At 46.7% G+C, this 20,486-nt stretch overlaps 1 protein-coding gene across 1 annotated transcript in view; it reads left to right on the top strand.

Moving 5' to 3' along the window:
• Nucleotides 1–11,995: 11,995 nt before the first annotated feature.
• Nucleotides 11,996–20,486, top strand: part of LOC137533647 (dentin sialophosphoprotein-like) — an 11,091-nt gene continuing 2,600 nt past the window's right edge. Inside the window, exon 1 of the mRNA XM_068254988.1 lies at nucleotides 11,996–12,188. Coding sequence (XP_068111089.1) covers nucleotides 11,996–12,188 — 193 coding nt within the window. The remainder of the gene's footprint in view (nucleotides 12,189–20,486) is intronic.

Consider the following 20,486-nt stretch of genomic DNA (forward strand, 5'->3'; position numbering starts at 1 on the left):
CGGTCATTGCCACGCCCATTTTTTGCCGCGGCGCTACGCGCCGCAGGTTCTATCCACACCCATTTTTTGCTGCGGCGTGCTTCGCGCGTCGTAGGTTATAGCCACGCCCATTTTTTGGCGCGGCGCGCTTCGCGCGCCGCAGGTCAGGGGGGCCCACAATTGATATTTTGCACAGGGGCCCACTGCTGCCTGTGTCCGCCACTGGTTAGCACCCAACAGACAGACAGAACAGGCAATACAAATATACAACCTGACTGAACTAGAGGGGTGTCTAATACAGCCCCCAGAATTACTCTAAGATAGCTAACAATCCAACAGAGAAGGCTGACACTCCAGGAGTGTGTTACAAACCGTTATGACCAGCGAAGCCTTCTGGTCAGCAGCAGGCTATTATACTGCCAGCCCTCCAACGAGACAGATGAGCAATTTGCATGTATGCAAATTCCTCAGCAAAGCAACTCTGAAAGTTGCAAGATGAAGCCAGGTCTCTTTTCCAGAGACCTGCATCTCTCAGTAGTGTTGAGCGAACAGTGTTCGCCACTGTTCGGGTTCTGCAGAACATCACCCTGTTCGGGTGATGTTCGAGTTCGGTTGAACACCTGATGGTGTTCGGCCAAACCGTTCGGCCACATGGCCGAACTAAGAGCGCATGGCCGAACGTTCCCCGAACGTTCGGCTAGCGCTGTGATTGGCCGAACGGGTCACGTGGTTCAGACCCGAACGCCCTCTGATTGGCCGAACTGTCACGTGGTTCGGGTAAATAAATACCCGAACCACGTCATATCTCCCCCATTTGTCTGTGGGTTTAGCTTTGGGTAGGCAGGCAGGGTAGTTCGCGCTCCAGCCACGCTAGCCAGGGTCCCCCCAGTCATTGTGTCGCTGCTGGGAATAGTAGTACACCGCTCGCTCAGCCACACTATATAGCATTGTGTTTACTGCCACTCTGTGTACCTCGCTCAGCCACACTATATAGCATTCTGTTTACTGCCACTCTGTGTCTGCTGGGAACAGTACTACACCGCTCGCTCAGCCACACTATATAGCATTGTGTTTACTGCCACTTTGTGCCTGCTGGGAACAGTAGTACACCGCTCGCTCAGCCACACTATATAGTATTGTGTTTACTGCCACTCTGTGTACCTCGCTCAGCCACACTATATAGCATTGTGTTTACTGCCACTCTCTGTCTGCTGGGAACAGTACTACACCGCTCGCTCAGCCACACTATATAGCATTGTGTTTACTGCCACTCTGTGTACCTTGCTCAGCCACACTATATAGCATTGTGTTTACTGCCACTCTGTGTCAGCTGGGAACAGTACTACACCGCTCGCTCAGCCACACTATATCGCATTGTGTTTACTGCCACTCTGTGTCTGCTGGGAACAGTACTACACCGCTCGCTCAGCCACACTATATAGCATTGTGTTTACTGCCACTCTGTGTACCTTGCTCAGCCACACTATATAGCATTGTGTTTACTGCCACTCTGTGTCTGCTGGGAACAGTAGTACACTGCCGCTCACTCAGTCACCCCATTACTATATAGCATTGCTGGGATCTGTAGTACTCTGCTCACCCACCCATACCATTGTACTGCCAGTCACTGTGTATATTGCTGGGATCTGTAGTACTTCACTCACAGTCAACCACTATATAGCATTGCGTACTCTGCCAGTCAGTGTGTATATTGCTGGGATCAGTAATACTCCACTCAACGTCAACCACTATATGAGCTCACCATGAGTTCCTCAGAGACCTCCGCTGTGAGCAGCACTCCCAACAACAGCAACAGCCAACGCCCCACGCAAGCTATAACATCCACCCCAGCAGCCAGTGGTCAGCAGCAGCCCTCCCCGGAGGAGAACGTTGTGTCCATCGGTCCGGCGCCAGAGCGATTATTGAGGGCTGCCATTGAGGAGATGATGGGGCCTGATGTGGAGGAGGAGGTCGGGCTCAGGCCAGCATCCCAAGTTAATGTTGAGGACGATGAGGGGTCTGTGTCTGGGGATGTTGGGGTGGCAGAGGTGGTGGGTGGGTCAGACTCAGGAGAAGAGTTGTATGATGAGGATGATGATCGGGACCATCTGTATGTGCCTCAGAGTCCGACCCCGAAAAACATGTTGTATCGTGTGTTTAGGTACTAAAATCTGCGTTCCCACTTCCCAGTACTGCCCGGGTCCACGGATCCATATAATTTTTTTGGGCAGCACTATCAAACTGTGGTACTATGAGTGAGTTGCCATGGTCCTTCTGTGCTGTCACACTCACCGTCTGTCTGCAGATGGATTGTTCAACACAGCTACGCCATCTGACATGTAGTCCTTGACCATTTTCTCCAGGCGATTGGTGTTGGAGGACATGGAACTGCCCGATTGCTGTTCTGTGGGCTGCTGCATGGGTGTCAGAAAATGTTCCCACTCCAAGGACACTGCCAATACCATTCCCTTTTGGGCACTAGCAGCAGCTTGTGTTCTTTGCTGCCCTCCTGGTCCTCCTGGGTTTGCTGAAGTCAGTCTGTCGGCGTACAACTGGCTAGAGAAGGAGGAGGATGTCAATCTCCTCTCTAAAGTCTCCATCCTCAAGGGCCTGCTGGAATTGTTCCATTTTTGACCTGTCTGACACTTTCTTCAATCAGTTTTTTAATATTGTGTTTGTATAAACTGGGTATAAACCCAGTAATTGGTGTTGTCCAGAATAATGAATAATAATGAATAGTGAATAATGCGCGGGCCGCGTTCAATGCAGTCTAGCATGAATTGAGCCATGTGTGCCAGAGAGTCCTGCCAGACTCCTCTGTCTTCATGTTCTTGTGAGCGTTGTGATTGTTGTGATGCACCATATTCGTCACCAGCATCACTTTCTTCCTCTTCTGCTGTCCATTCCCGCTAAATTGTGGAAGTCCAACGTGCACCGCTCTGTCCCTCGGCAGTGGGGGCATCCAATTCCTGCTCCAACTCCAGCTGTTCCTCGTCCTGTTCTTTGTCATAGCTGGGACCAGCGTTTCCTGAGGCAGGTTGCCTGATGTTGGTATCATCACGCTGATCGTTTTCATCTTCAGATTCCCCCACTTGCATCATGCCAGCGGTTTCCATCTTCAACATTGATTTCTTCAGTAAACACAGCAGTGGTATTGTAATGCTGACTGTAGAGTTGTCACTGCTCAGTCACAAGCAACGTGGATTGCTCAAAATTTTGGAGGACTTGGCAGAGATCCAACATGGTGGCCCAATCATATCCACAGAAGCTTGGTAGCTAGCTGCTGGAATGCGCCTCGGCACTGCGCAAAAGCGTGCTAGCATGTGCAGCGTAGAATTCCAGCGCGTAGGGAGGGACATCACCCAGCGAGCGATGGTGCGCTAGATTGAAGCGCCCCTGCATCTCTTGGTGAGTCCTTCAGAAGCGGTACTGGACTTTAAAAAATGTTTTTTTTTTCCTTCAACAGAAGATCTGCCACGTTGGAGTGAGGAGGACGCCGCCGACCCCGACACCAAGCTGAACCCCGGCGAACGCCAAGCAGAGGATCTTCAGGAACCCTCAAGGCTTTGAGCAAGCTGAGGAGGATCAGCAGTCCCGACGAGACCTCTCCTCATATGTGACTGTGTGCAGTGGAGTAGAGCTCCCCAGAACAACCTCTCACTTTGTCACTGGTCACTTTGTCATTTTGTCACTTTGTCAGTCACTTTGTCACTTTGTCACTGGTCACTTTGTCACTTGGTCACTTGTCCAGATGATCTCGGTACACCTCCTGCGATTCAAATTCCTGCACACATTGCTCTGGGATTTGGGTGTGATGAATGATGCATCTAACTGGCCACCGGAGGCAATTAAGGCCTTCAAAACATTGAAAGCAGCTTTCTGTTCCGCCCCCATTTTGCGTCATGTTGAGTTGTTGACGTCATGTTCATCCTCGGCCTCGCCTTGCATTTCAGTGCGAGGTGCATTTTCCACAGAAAAAGGTTGTGAATCCGGGCACAACATTTGTGGCTGTTCCATTGACCTTTCACAGGTAGAAGATTGTGGGGGTGGGAATAGCTCCTCCGAATAGCCCATCGTGTCCTGAAAACTACTCATTGCATTGCTTTGCGCACGCATTTTTTTGTCCTCATGCAAGGCCTGAGTTGCGCCTGAAAGCGTGGCCTTCTCCTCCTGCGCCTCCTCCTGTTTCATCACGTCTGCTGCTGCTGGGTTAGCGTTGTCGCCCGGTCCCTGTTTATTGAACCTCTTATCTTTATTACATTTATGACTGCATGGCGGTACAAAGCATGCTATCCGCACACTTCTTGTCCTCATGCAAGGCCTGGGTTGTTGTGTCTCAAAGCGTGGCCTTCTCCTCCTACGCCTCCTCCTGTTCCATCACGTGTGCTGCTGCTGCTGGGTTAGCGTTGCCGGTCCCTGTTTATGGAAACTCTCATCTTTATTACATTTATGACTGCATGGCGGTACAAAGCATGCTATCCGCACGCTTCTTGTCCTCCTGCAAGGCCTGGGTTGTTGTGTCTCAAAGCGTGGCCTTCTCCTCCTGCGCCTCCTCCTGTTCCATCACGTGTGCTGCTGCTGCTGCTGGGTTAGCGTTGCCGGTCCCTGTTTATGGAACCTCTCATCTTTATTACATTTATGACTGCATGGCGGTAAAAAGCATGCTATCCGCACGCTTCTTGTCCTCCTGCAAGGCCTGGGTTGTTGTGTCTCAAAGCGTGGCCTTCTCCTCCTGCGCCTCCTCCTGTTCCATCACGTGTGCTGCTGCTGCTGCTGGGTTAGCGTTGCCGCCCGGTCCCTGTTTATGGAACCTCTCATCTTTATTACATTTATGACTGCATGGCGGTAAAAAGCATGCTATCCGCACGCTTCTTGTCCTCCTGCAAGGCCTGGGTTGTTGTGTCTCAAAAAGCGTGGCCTTCTCCTCCTGCGCCTCCTCCTCCTCCTGTTCCATCACGTGTGCTGCTGCTGGTGGTGGGTTAGCGTTACCGGTCCCTTTTCCTGGAACCTCTTCTCTGTATTACATTTATGACTGCATGGCGACAAAAAGCATGTTACCTGTGCAAAGAAACATGACATTTTCCACATTTAAAAGACAGTTTTTCCTTTGAAACTTTACAATCAATTTTCTCAAAAACTATAAGCTCTTTTTCAAATATTTTTTTTCCCTCTTGTACCCACTCCCAAGGTGCACATACCCTGCAAATTCGGGGTATGTAGCATGTAAGGAAGCTTTACAAAGCACGAAAGTTCGGGTCCCCATTGACTTCCATTATGTTCGGAGTTCGGCGCGAACACCCGAACATCGCGGCGATGTTCGGCGAACGTTCGCGAACCCGAACATCTAGGTGTTCGCCCAACACTATCTCTCAGACATAAGGAATGGTCAAACAGCTGTCTGCCTGTGCAGCCAGCTGAGCGGATCATTACACTATAAAGGCCGAAAACTGAAAAATAATAAATTTTTTTCCCACATTTTTTCCTATTTTCCCATTAAAACACATTTAGAATAAAATAATTCTTGGCATAATGTCCCACCTAAAGAAAGCCTAATTGGTGGCGAAAAAAACAAGATATAGTTCATTTCATTGTGATAAGTAATGATAAAGTTATAGATGAATGAATGGAAGGAGCGCTGAAAGGTGAAAATTGCTCTGGTGCTCAAGGGGTAAAACCCCTCAGTGGTGAAGTGGTTAAGATAAAAAAAAATTACAATAAAAAAAAAAAAACATGTAGATATTTACCTAAGGGTCTAAACTTTTTAAATATCAATGTAAAGATTAAATATATATATATATATATATATATATATATATATATATATATATATATATATATATATATACTGTAAGGCCCTTCAGAGTACCTGCTCACAAATCAGCTCCAATGCCCCAATCTAACACCACACGCTTCACCCTATGTGGCGCGTCCCCGCTTGAACAGGAGGTGAGGAAGTAACACCTACCTGACTTCGGTTACACCCAGGCCTTAAGTGTGCAAAGTATTGGAGCTGAATGCAGGGTGAGCAGATAAACCTCCAGGCCAAACAAGACACACAGAATATATCGAGTCCAGAACAGTCCAGGGTCATACACGTGAGATCAGATATGCAAGGTACAGAGCAGTAGGCAATAAGCAGAGTCTAATAACAATCCGAGTCAGGGCAGGCGGCAGGCAATAACAGAGTCCAGTAACAATCCGAGTCTAGGCAGGCGGCAGGCAATAACAGAGTCCAGTAACAATCCGAGTCTAGGCAGGTGGCAGGCAAGAGTGGTCGAGGTACAAGCAAAGGTCAAAATCCAGGAATCCAATGACACAGAAGTATAACAGCACCCAGGCAACTAGCAAAAGCTAACGCTATCACGGGCAATGACAGGAAGCACTCAGCAGGCTTATATTCTACATCCAACCAATCAGTGGCCGGCCACATGCACCCAACAGCCAATCACACACAGGCATTAATCAGCTGACAGTGAGGTCAGCTGAAACAGATGACCACAGCAAGCCAACTGACCCACACAATACTGACGAGCAAACCTTTCTGACAGTATTAGTCATAGCACAGTGGTAAAACTCACCACCTCTGATGCGGGAGACCAGGGTTCAATCCCAGGCAGGGTTAGAATTATTATTTCATATTTAAATAAAACCCCTGCTAAGTGTCAGCTGACTACCTCAGTCGTCGCCTCAGAGCATACTGCGGCCGAGAGGAGCGGATCCTTACATATACATATATTTTTTTAAACTTGTAAATAGTAATGGATGCAAAATGGAAAAAATGCACCTTTGTTTCCAAATAAAATATTGTCACCATACATTGTGATAGGGACATAATTGAAACGGTGTAATACCCGGGACAAGTGGGCAAATACAATACGTGAGTTTTAATTATGGAGGCATGTATTAATTTAAAACTATAATGGCTGAAAACTGAGAAATAATGAATTTTTTCAGTTTTTTTCTTATTCTTCCTGTTAAAATGCATTTACAGTAAAGTGGCTCTTAGCAAAATGTACCCCCCAAAGAAAGCCTAATTGGTGGAGGAAAAACAAGATATAGATCAGTTCATTGTGGTAAGTAGCGATAAAGTTATAGGCTAATGAATGGGAGGTGAACATTGCTCGAATGCAAAAGTGAAAACAACTGAAGGCTGAAGTGGTTAAAGTACAAATGATTGGATTTTTTCTTCTTAGTAAGGCTGGACCTGGCTAACCTGGTGGTGTTTCTGTGGCTGCCTGACCCCACTCTTACTTAAGGTGCCCAATGCCCATACACTGATATTCCCTGGCATTTGATTACTGTAATCGAATCTGGCTGAAATTGATGCTCCAACATGGCCAACCGATTGTATTTTTGATCCATTTTCAACTGTAATAGTTTGAAATGGTGGTGTACCTAAGGCATTTGACACCCAGTGCTGGGTATTTAATGACACTTCCCAACCCCCGCCCCCAAAAAAGGAAAGGAGTGAGTGCAGCATGCTGAGCGTGCCACAGCGGGTAATGCCAGGTATAGGTGCCCCCAGTATAGGTAGCCTGGTATAGTTGGCCCCAGTATAGGTAGTCTACAATAAGTTGCCCCCAATATAGGTAGCCTGGAATACTTGCCTAGAGTATAGGTAACCAGAAAAGTTGGCCCCAGTATAGGTAGCTGGTATAGTTGGCCCCAGTGTAGGTAGCTGGTATAGTTGGCCCCAGTATAGGTAGCTGGTATAGTTGGCCCCAGTATAGGTAGCTGGTATAGTTGGTCCCAGTGTAGGTAGCTGGTATAGTTGGCCCCAGTTTAGGTAGCTGGTATAGTTGGCCCCAGTATAGGTAGCTGGTATAGTTGGCCCCAGTATAGGTAGCTGGTATAGTTGGCCCCAGTATAGGTAGCTGGTATAGTTGGCCCCAGTGTAGGTAGCTGGTATAGTTTCCCCAAGTATAGCTAGCATGGTATAGTTGCCCCCAATATAGGTACCCTGGTATAGTTGGCCCCAGTATAGGTAACTGGTATAGTTGGCCCCAGTATAGGTAGTCTGGAATAGTTGCCCCCTAGTATAGGTAGACTGAAATAGTATAGGTAGCCTGGAATAGTTGCCCCCAGCATTGATAGTCTTTAATAGTTGCCCCCAATACAGGTAGCCTGGAATAGTATAGGTAGCCTTAAAAAATTGCCCCCAGCATTGATAGCTTGGCATGTGGCACTTGGCAAAGTTGCCCCCAGCATTGATAGCTTGGCACGTGACTAGTGCCACGTGCCGAGTGACAGTCAGACAGCAGAGGAGAAGACACTAGTGCACACTAAGTGTCACACTGCCACTGCTCACAGCACAGCAGTTCTGTAGAAAGCTAACACAGTAGTACTACTACTCTAACAACTACTATCACACTGACTGCAGCACTACAGTACTAGCTACTCACTAACACAGTAATCCTATCCCCTAATCCCTAACCTATGCATAAGGCTAATAGCTGGTCAGCAGGCAGCAGCTGGCCTGGTCTGTGCACAGCACACACACAGACACATAGCAGCTGCCTGCAGCACACTCTGATTGTCACACAAATGACGTCAAGCTAATTAATGATTTAACAATAGTGTCGTGATAGTAAAGGGGTTAGTCACTGAACAGCTTTCGGTTTATTACTGCTAGGCCAGCAGCACTGGAGCACACACTCTGACTGTCATACAATTACATTAATCAAGCTAATTAACGATTTAACAATAGTGTAGTGATAGTAGTGAAGGGGTTAATCACTGAACAGCTTATCACTGTGCACAGCCCTTGGCCCAGCAGCACTGGAGCACACACTGTGACTGTCACACTATGACATCAATCAAGCTAGTTAACGATTTAACTTTAACCATAGTGTAGTGATAGTAGTGAAGAGGTTAATCACTGAACAGCTTTAGGTTTATAACTAAGTACAGCCCCCTTGCTAGGCCAGCAGCACTGGAGCATGTCTCTCAGTGAGCATTCAGCAAGCCAGAATGATCTGTCTCATCATGGCAGCCCTCCTTATTATATAGGGGGGCTGGCCAGAGTTCCTTTCTGTGATTGGGTGCCAGGGTTTAGGCTGGGAGCCCTCTGATTGGCTCAATGAGGTCAGGTGGGGCCGGCCAGGGTTCCCCTCTGTGATTGGTTGCTAGGGCTTCTGCTGGGAGCCCTCTGATTGGCTCCAGGATGTCAGATCCTTAGTTACAGTATTTCGGATCCGGATATCCGCAATATCTGTGGATATCCGGGTTATGTGGCCAAATATCCGCAGATAGCTAACCGGATTTCTAGAGAAATCCAGAATCCGGAATCTGATCCGGATAGCGTAAAAATGGTCGGATATCCGGGTTACCCGGATATCTTGAATCCTGATGAGCAGCCCTGATTACAGCGCCCCCCTCCCAATAGCACTCAGGGCGGCCGCATGGCTGCACAGCCCCTAGAAATGGGCCTGCGTATGGCTGCCAATAAGACTAATCTGTGGGGGGGGGGAATACTACAGAATACTTACCTTAGTAGCGGGGTGTCTCTGCATGGTCCAGAGGCGACCCAGATCTTCTTGGAGCCCACTGCTGCTGTCCAGGACCCTCTTCGAGACAGTTTGTATATGAGTGCATCCATACTGTGCATGCACAAGTACAGTCCACGCATGCCCAGTAGAAGCAAGCCGCTTGTGCATGAAGGAAAATGTTGTGCTTTGACTTTGTCCTACTGAGCATGCCCAGACTGTACTCGCCCCTCCCCAGCACAGATAAGCTTGTACATGGACGGGAGTGCGGCCATGAGAGCATGTTCAACAAATACGTTCAGAGGGATCCAGTGCTGAAGGGGAGGGCTCCAGAAGGATTGGGGACCCTCTGCATTATCCAGAGACCTCTGAGGTATTTAATTTTTAACCCCTTCCATGCTTCAGGTATGCTTTAAGCTGTGTACACACACTAGACTTGTGTAGCCCAAGGCAATCGTTCGTGATCATCTCAGCCAAAACATGAATATACTGTAGACATCCCCTGGTGTCATGTGACCAACCACATCAGATCTCAACCAACTGACTACTATTGTTATCTCACTGAAGTCCCTGCAATAGGACGCTGCCTACTTTTCATCCCTCCTCCCCTCTCCATACAACAAGACAATCTATTCACAGTGATTGCTCCTCAACCGTCCACTAAAGTTCATTATGAAGTACAATATAAGAGTGAACAGAGGCGCCAGCAGGATAAAAGGTACTAAAAAGTACCTTTTATCCTGCTGGCACCTCTGTTCACTCTTATATTACCAATATCCACCCCTGGGGGAGGGGTCGACCCCCATCTCTTTTTTCCTGATCTACAGAGAGCGACTTTTAATCCTGAGTGAGGACAGGTCTAATCTCCTCACCTGCCTGTACAGTGGTTGCCTGGAGGTAACCCACTTTTGTGAGTATATACATTATATACTTTTCAATTCCAACCTATTGTTTTGCGTACTACACTATATTGGTCTCTCGGTGTCCCCACTTTTGTTTATCATTATGAAGAACAGTTATTGGACGTCTGTGCGTAGCTTCAGTCGGTCTGTCGGTCTCCGGGCAGATCACCCTCAGCAGTCACCGTCCAATCTAGTCTCAAACAACTTCACGGCGGTACAAGCGAACTCATCGCATGGTGTCAGGAGTTTGTTCCTGATGTGCTGCACTGCCATAAGCATCTTGTTTTTCCCAATCATTATATTTAATGACAGGCACGGTCACCACTTTGGCTCATATGCAGAAAGCCAAGTAATTAATTAGGTATTAAATGTCCTGGTCAAGTGCCAACTCCAAAGTAGAAAAGTAGACGTAGGGCGGGCGGGAGAGAGAGAGAGAGACGCCGGCTGCTGCGTGGGGGGAGTGTGCCCCTGTGTGGCTGGCCAGAGAATACAAGCATCTCTCGCTACACTAATCCAGACGCAGAGGGGTCTGCAGAAGGGTGAATGCTGCTGGTCTCACCCGATATTTACACACCACTCATCCAGACGCAGAGGGGTCTGCAGAAGGGTGAATGCTGCTGGTCTAACCCGATAGCCACACACACTCATCCAGGCGCAGAGGGTTCTGCAGAAGGGTGACTGCTGGTCTAACCCGATAGCCAAACACACTCATCCAGACGCAGAGGGGTCCGCAGAAGGGTGAATGCTGGTCTCACCCGATATTTACACACCACTCATCCAGACGCAGAGGGGTCTGCAGAAGGGTGAATGCTGCTGGTCTAACCCGATAGCCACACACACTCATCCAGGCGCAGAGGGTTCTGCAGAAGGGTGACTGCTGGTCTAACCCGATAGCCAAACACACTCATCCAGACGCAGAGGGTTCTGCAGAAGGGTGACTGCTGCTGGTCTCACCCGATAGCCAGACACACTCATCCAGACGCAGAGGGGTCTGCAGAAGGGTGAATGCTGGTCTTACCCGATAGCCTAACACACTCATCCAAACACAGAGGGGTCTGCAGAAGGGTGAATGCTGCTGGTCTCACCCGATATTTACACACCACTCATCCAGACGCAGAGGGGTCCGCAGAAGGGTGAATGCTGGTCTCACCCGATAGCCAAACACACTAATCCAGACGCAGAGGGGTCTGCAGAAGGGCGAATGCTGGTCTCACCCGATAGCCAAACACACTCATCCAGACGCAGAGGGGTCCGCAGAAGGGTGAATGCTGGTCTCACCCGATAGCCACACACACTCATCCAGACGCAGAGGGGTCTGCAGAAGGGTGAATGCTGCTGGTCTCACCCGATATTTACACACCCCTCATCCAGACGCAGAGGGGTCTGCAGTAGGGCGATTCATGGATTTGAATCCATGAAAATGTTACCTTTAAAGGCTGCAGAGAGATAAAACCTGCATTGTATAGGTAAAGAAAAGTACATACTCACCGCTCCCCTCGCTGCCTGCCGTCAGGTCCCGCTCGTCAGCTGTAGCTCCCGGTACTGGCCGACTCTCCTGACTAGTGACCCGGACATACTGCGCCGCACATGCGCAGTATGTCCTGTAATCTTCGCTTCTGGCGTCGCATCATGACGCCAGAAGTACGGACACTCCCCCGCCTCCTGCGTGTGCACTCCAGCGGCTCCACTATAAGCTTTATAGTGAAGCCACTGGAGCGCACACGCAGGAGGAGGGGGAGTGTCCATACTTCTGGCGTCATGATGCGACGCCAGAAGCGAAGATTACAGGACATACTGCGCATGTGCGGTGCAGTATGTCCGGGTCAGGGGTCAGAAGAGTCAGCCAGTCCCGGGAGCTGTGGCTGACGAGCGGGACCCGACGGCAGGCAGCGAGGGGAGCGGTGAGTATGTACTTTTCTTTACCTATACCTATACAATGCAGGTTTTATCTCTCTGCAGCCTTTCGGCTGCAGTATCCTTTAAGCATTGACTGGTTGGATCTTCTGGCAGTCCAGGGAACTCTCAGTAGCTTTCTCCACACCCACATTCAAAAGCATCAATTTTTCTACGCATGACCTTATTTATAGATCCAACTTTCACAGCCATATGCTACTACTGGGAATACCATAGCTTTAAAGGAAAACTTAAAGGGAACCTTAACTGAGAGGGATATGGATGTTTCCGTTTAAACAATGCCAGTTGCCTGGCAGTTCTGCTGATCTCTTTGGCAGCAGTAGTGGCTGAATCACACACCTGAAACAAGCATGCAGCTAATACTTCAGTCAGAACACATGTTTGTTCAGGGGCTGTGGCTAAAAGTATTAGAGACACAGGATCAGCAGGCGATTCAGGCAACTGGTATTATTTGAAAAGGAAAAATCCATATCCTTCTCAGTTTAGGTTCGCTTTAAAGGAGTTATCAACCAAATAATGCAAGTCCACGTTGTCTGCTGTGTACTGCGCAGGTGTAGTAGTGCTGTGCCTGTGCAGTACACTACGGACAAAGTGGGCTTGATTAACAGCGGCGCTCGCGCAGGCGCAGTAGAGGAGGTCAGTCTCTGCACCGGTGGGGACCCCGGGCGGTGGCTGTGAGCGGAGATGCTGTGAGGGACATGTCGGCTGCAAAGGGCTGGAGAAAAGACCGGGTAAATGGGGGGGGGGGGGGGGAGTATTATTTGGTTGATAACTCCTTTAAAACTAAAATAAATAAATAAAAATATGATTTTAATTTACCTGGGGCTTCTTATCCCTTCCAGCCGGCAGCGGTGACCCCCACAAAGCTGGCCGGACGCCGACAGTCGGCAGCTACTGCGCTAGCGGTGACCGGCTAGCATTGCGGGGGTCGCCGCTGCTGGCTGGAGGGAATCAGGAGGACGGCGTGGGCACAGTACGAGTCCAGGGGGATGGAAGAAGCCCCAGCAAGTTAACATTTTTTTAGCCTTAAGCTTCCCTTTAACTATCCTGAACTGTTGGTAAAGTGACTTGGGATACACATTAAATAAAATGCACAGACTTCATGTTGTCTATATCCTAGGTTCTCAACGTGCGGTACGCGTACCCCAGGGGGTACTTCTGATGGTTCCAGGGGGTACTTTGGCTTGATATAATTAACCAAGTATAACAAATTTAGAGTTTTAGAAAATGATAAATCCTATATAAACAACACCAAATTAGTATTTTAGCTAATTAAAAGCAATAGTAAATGCTTGAAAATTGTTTAGAACCAATTATTATGTACTATGATTAAAAATTTATTTGTCAAGGGGTACTTGTGATAATGTTTACTATACTAGGGGGTACTTGGTGAGTACAGGGTTTTAAAAGGGGTACATACCAATAAAATGTTGAGAAACACTGGTCTATATGACCTGATATGATACTGACCGAGTAAACAACTAGTTAGCATATTGCAGAACAAAATGGATCCCTCGTCACAACCGTTTAAAGAGAACCCGAGGTGTGTTTAAAGAATGTTATCTGCATACAGAGGCTGGATCTGCCTATACAGCCCAGCCTCTGTTGCTATCCCAAACCCCACTAAGGTCCCCCTGCACTCTGCAATCCCTCATAAATCACAGCCATGCTGTGAGGCTATGTTTACATCTGTAGTGTCAGTCTCAGCTGCTCCCCCGCCTCCTGCATAGCTCCAGTCCCTGCCCCCGTCCCTTCCCTCCAATCAGCAGGGAGGGAAGGGATGCAGGCGGGGACTGGAGTTCTGACGAGGCGGGGAGAGCAGCAGACTGACACTATAGAGATAAACACAGCCAGCTCTGACAAGCTGTTTGTCAGCAGCACGGCTGTGATTTATGAGGGATTGCAGAGTGCAGGGGGGCCTTAGGGAGGTTTGGGATAGCAACAGAGGCTGGGCTGTATAGGCAGATCCAGCCTCTGTATGCAGATAATATTCTTCAAACCCACCTCGGGTTCTCTTTAAACGCGTAAAAAGCCACCGTGTAGCATTCATGGACGTCTGTGAAAGAACCGCAGAATGTTGCTGCTGGATGAAAGCCGTTCTGTTTTCGGTTCTCTGCAGAGGGGCTTAAAACAGGTAGAGCTAATTGCTGTGCATGTAAATTGAAGAGGACAAGATTTGCGAGCGATCACAGAATATGAGATAAGTCTGCATTCTGACGACAAGTTGAGCAGGAATACCCACAGAGATAATGTGTATTGTTTAATTGCTGTACGTTCCTGGGTAGAGGCAGGTGTAGATATTTTTAATTTGCCATGAAGAGCATTGTCTGTCCATCTCCACAGAAACTCGCTTACACAGAATGGCTGCTTTTGTTTTGTTTTTTTGTCTTTTTTTCATGTTGTTTTTCTTTTTGTTTTGATTTATGGAAGCCCTTCAATGTCGCAAATCTAACCAGAAGAAACATTTAAAGGAAAAGGACACCCATAATGCTAATTTCAAATCCACCCTTAAAGAGAGCCTGAGTTGGGGTTATAAAATAAAAAAAAAAAAACAATAAAAAAAACCTAGGCTACTGATCCAGGGTGCTGGGCGAATCAGGAAGCCGCCTTTCCCGCCGCTCCTGTGGCCCGCATGTCCTTTCTTCCACTTTCGTGACCTCTGGGGTCACGTGCTGGAAGGAGAGAGAGATTCTCTCCCAGTGTGCAGCGAGGCGGGGGAGCGGCAGGGGGTGTGGCCAAGGAGAGACAGCTGCCCAATGGCAGCTGTGGAAGGCCTGCAAGAACGCCCCCAGTGGGTGTTTTGAGCAGGCAATACCTCTCTCTCCTCACTTACCCACCTAAATAGCAAAAATCATTGTCGCTCATTTCGGGGTGGCTATAGCGTTGAGGTGGGGGAGGAGGGGGCAGAGAGCGGAGGTGTGGGGACACAGAGACATGTCATAAGGCAGGGAACATGCCTCTGCCCCTCCCCCACCGCACCGCCTCATATTCTCTTTAAACGTATCCAGTCTCAGGGGCGTAATTAGGGGTGAGGAGCCCCTCTGACTGCAGGCGGGGCCCAGAGGTGTGTGTGGGAAAGGCCCAGCCCCTAACCTTCCCTTCCTCTGATACAGGGGACTATACTCCACGTCAGGTGTTTGGGGGTTACACTTGTTATGAGTGTGAAAATCATGATAGCCGCACTTGTTTTATGGCCCTTGTGAGATGGCCCCGCCCCCAGGCTGTGAGGGTCACCAGGGGGAGGGGTGTGAGATGGCCCCGCCCCCAGGCTGTGAGGGTCACCAGGGGGAGGGGTGTGAGATGGCCCCCAGGCTGTGAGGGTCACCAGGGGGAGGGGTGTGAGATGGCCCCCAGGCTGTGAGGGTCACCAGGGGAGGCAAGGGAAGGGTAGTGACCATTGAGGGGCCATGAAAGTTTTGCTGGGGGCCCCAGGAGTTGCAGTTATGCCCCTGCCCAGGCTCATTACTCCACAAATGAAAGAAAAACATGCAATACACAGAACACACTCAGAGCATACTATAGCTGGTTCAGCACCGCAGTGTCGAAAACCTCATGCATCCGAGCAACGTTCACGTCCCATTCATTCGCCAATAACTTTATTGCTACTTATCACAATTAATTGATCTATATCTTGTTTTTTCTGCCACCAATTAGGCTCTCTTTGGGTGGTACATTTTGCTTAGAATTATTTTTTTCTAAATCCATTTTAACAGGAAGCTTAAGAAATAAATGAAAAAAAAAATCATTATTTCTCAGTTTTTGGCCATTATAGTTTGAAATCAATATAGGGTACTGTAATTAAAACTCATGTATTTTATTTGCCCATCTGTCCCGGTTATTACACCGTTTAAATGATGTCCCTATCACAATTTATGGCGCCGATATTTTATTTAGAAATAAAGGTGCATTTTTTCAATTTGCGTCCATCACTACTTACAAGCTTATAATTTAAAATAATATAACAACATACTCTCTCGACATGCATATTTAAAAAGTTCAGATCCTTGGGGTAACTATTTATGTTGTTTGTTTTTTTTTATTGTATTTTTTTTTTTTAATGTATGTGGTGTGGGAGGGAAACAGCTAATTTTAAATGTAAAATAATAGTATTGTTTAATTAAAAATGTATGTGGGTGCAGTTTACTATTTGGCCACAAGATGGCCACAGTAAAAAAAAGTCCTGGATGCGAACAATCTCGCATCCAGGAACTAAAAAGCAGAGGAGAAGTTTCCTGGGGGCAGAAATACCGCACTCTCTGAATAGAAAGCATCGGTTTTTCTGCGGGGAAGTTAGATCGGTGAATGGGAATTATATTCCCATTCACTGATCGGGGGGCTAGCGGCGGGAGCGCGCCTGATCGCACGCACCATGAGGCGGCAGCAGCAGTGCCTATCTGGATGAGTAAGCTCGTCCAGATAGGCCGAACTGGATAGACCGGTCACTTGTTGTGATATCATCAGTCAGGGCCACGCAATTGTAGATGAAACTGTGACTGTCCCACCAATCAGCTTCTCCTTCCTGAGGTCGAGGTCCTGCCTCTTCCCTCCTCCATGCGTCTAGTAGTTGCTCAGCTGGTGTATTTATGTGTACGCCCCTGGTGAGCTGGGCACAGGGTTGAGGGCTCTCCCGGCTGCCGCTCAAATCCCCAGCGGCGTAAAATACTATTTCCTCTCCGAGCCATAGCAACAAGCCCTGAATTACCCTTCCGTTGCCCGCGCAGTTAACCTTATTGCTGCTATGGGGCGCCTAGTTTTGGTGTTCGACACCTTTGGAGCCAGAGCTTTCTGTCATGCTTCCCCTACCCTGCCATAAATCCAATTCCAGCCAAGTTTTAGCTGTCAAGCAGGTGACCTCACATTTCTCTCTAGGATACTTTGATAAGCAGAGGAGTTCATGATGACTACAAAGCGCCCAGGTCCCGTGGCTGCAAAACAAGTCAACATCAACATGGTTCTACCGCCATGCTTTACAGTTGTTTGTGCTGATATACTGTATAGGGTCTTCATGCATGATGGTCAAACATTTCCACTTTGGTCTCATCTGTCTAAAGGACATTATTCCAGAAGTCTTGTGTTTTGTTCAAATGCAACATTACAAACCTAACCCATGCTGTCATGTTCTTTTACAGAGAGAAGCTTTCTCCTGGCAAGCCATACCTGTTCAATCTCTTTCTGATTGTACTGTCATAAACTGTACTGTCATAAGAGTCTAAGACATGGGGTATTTTGCAATTTCTCGAACTATTGCATGGACTGACCTGGGGGTGAATTTGCTGGGGGTGTCCACTAGGAAGATTGGAAATTGTCTTGAATGTTTAAGTAATCAGTAATCCTTCTCAGGGAAGAATGATAGACTTCAGATTGTTGGGAACTGGCCTCATCATCCTTTCTAAATTGATGAGGGCATCAGTAATTTCTTCTCTAAGATGTCTTTCCTCCTTGGCATTGTGTTCATACACACCCGAATGCTCCAGACCAGCAAACTGCCTGAACCTTTGCTCCTATGGAAGTGCTCACACTTACAGATGATTATCCAGTGCACTGGATTAGCAGCAACTGGTTGCTTGTTACCCTTTTAATTCCCAAAGAAGTGGTAGGAGTGTACTGCTTCTGCACTTTGACTTAGCCTTTGTTAACCACTTCCCCTCCCCCGGGACGAGTAACCACGTCCCTGCAATATGCCATAACTATGTGCAGAGATTTAGCCACTACGCCCCTCCCCACCGCGCGTTCCTGCTCGCCCCCCGTGCTCGTTACCGCCGTTCGTTACCGTCACTCGGTAGCCGCTAGATTAATGAATGGGAATACAATACAATGCTTTCATTCATAAAGACCGTCCACGCATTGCTTCCTGATTACGTAGTAATACTACGCATACTGAAGTCACCTGTGAGGACATCTTGTGGCCAAATTGTAAAATTGCATCTACATTTTTTTGTCAATAAAGGATCCCTTTTTACCTTATTATTACATTTTAAATTAACCCCTGACCACCCACACTCCCCAATAGTTACCAAATTACAAATAAAAAAAAAATTACAAATAAAAAAAATGCATAAATAGCTACCTTAGTGACTGAACTTTTTTTTTTAATATGTATGTAAAGAAGGTATATTACCATTACTTTATAAATGATGGGCTTGTTATTAGGGATGTACGAAAAACTGAAAAAATGTACCTTTATTTCCAAATAAAATATTGGCGCCATACATTGTACTAGGGAAAAATTTTAAATGCTGCAATAACCGTGACAAATGAGCAAATAAAATGTGTGGGTTTTAATCACATTAGCATGTATTACTTTAAAACTATAATGGCCGAAAACAGAGAAATGATTTTCTTATTTTTCCTGTTAAAACACTGTTAGAAAAAATAATTCTTAGCAAAAAGTACCCTCAAAGAAAGCATAATTGGTGGCCGAAAAAAAACAAGATATAGATTGTTTTGTTGTGATAAGTGGTAATAAAGTTATAGGTGAATGAATGAAAGGAGTACTAACAGGTGAAAATTGTTCCGTTTTTTTAAGGGGAAAACCCTTCAAGGTGAAGTGGGTAAAATGATAATAATAATAATAATAATAATGGGACAGTGCAATATGTTATGTCAGCCGCTGATGACCGCTGCATATTGGTTCCACTTCTTTTGATTGCTTTTTACGTCCTGATGCACAAAACCTTGGAATTGAAGGACGGTGCGCTTTTTCTTATTCCTGATTATACTTCTGCCAATATTTGCAATAGATGAATCATTTACAAATACATCTGAAAGCACTGAGTACAGTTGTACGGATGATACTGACTCATTTGTTCATTATGCTGAAGGTTTTCGTTCAACTCTGCATTCTATATGAATTAAATATTCCATATCTGCTTAAACCACTGCAGGAATATTAGCAAACTTAACTGTAGCTTCTTGCCACTATGTGGGGTTTAGCCACTTCAGCCCACAGGCCATTTTACCCTTACCGCCAAGAGCCATTTTTATTTTTCAGCGCTCCTTCCCTTCATTTGGCCATAACTTTATCACTGCTTCTCACACCTGAATGATCTATATCTTGTTTTTTTACGCCACAAATTAGGCTTTTTGTGGGCAGTACTTGTTTTCATTAATTTCTTTATTTTTCATGCATTTTATAGGGAAAAACAAGAAAAAAGTAAGTGAAAAAATACACTATTTTTTCAATTCCATTCCCTATAGTTTTAAAATATGCAATGCTACTATAAATAAAACCCACACATTTTATTTGCCCGTTAGTCCCGACTATCACAATGTTTAAATTATGTTCCTAGTACAATGTATGGTGACAATATATTATTTGGAAATAAAGGTGTATTTTTCCTGTTTTTTTTTTTGTTTTTGTTTGGTCAATAAATACAAGACGTTATTTACTAAAATAACAGTAACATTCCCTAATGAATGACATACATATTAAAAAAAAGCTTAACCCCAAAGGCAACTATTTCTGTATATTTTTTTGTTTTGTTTGGTAACTTGGGGGGGGGGGGGGGGAAGGGGGAGGCGGATTTGGATGGAATTACTTTTGTATATATTTTTTTTTTATTAAAAATCTATGGTGACAGTAATTTTACTCCTGGATGGCACTAAAAACACTATTCTGGGTTACCTGGAAGTTTTTAGTTTTCTATTACACTGAACTTTACTTTTGTTATTATGATCGGGGTCCATTCATTTCAGGCAGTGCGATTGGCTATGGGGACGCTTGTTTCCCTTCACTAATTGCCGCCATGTAAACGCCGTCGGGAACGAGCGGTTTGCAGGTTTACCTGTCGCAGTAACACTGGATATGTATACGCGTCCCGTACAAGGAAGATTCAGGAGTGGCACACCTTACCAGAGGTGTGGGTGCATAACCTGGGGTGCTAAGCCAAGTCACCTAGCAATCTAACAGTAGTATGCAAAGTCAAGTTAGCACGCTGAGCTTATAAATGCAGTATTTTAATGATTGCATCATCAGTGTGATGATTGTTTCGGGGCCACGTAGGATAACCTTCTTCAGAAAGTGCAGACAAACAATAACTAACCCTAATCCCTTGTTTGTCTACATTTTCTGAAGAAAGGGACCCTCTGCGGCCCCAATACAATTGTAAAACTTTTACTGACGATGCAATAAACAGAATACTGCTTTTAAACGCTTGTGCACTAACCTCACTTTGCATTCCATGTATACGTGTTCAGTTAGACTTGA

The sequence above is a fragment of the Hyperolius riggenbachi genome, chromosome 9 (genome assembly GCF_040937935.1).
Source record: "Hyperolius riggenbachi isolate aHypRig1 chromosome 9, aHypRig1.pri, whole genome shotgun sequence".
Lineage (NCBI taxonomy): Eukaryota > Metazoa > Chordata > Amphibia > Anura > Hyperoliidae > Hyperolius > Hyperolius riggenbachi.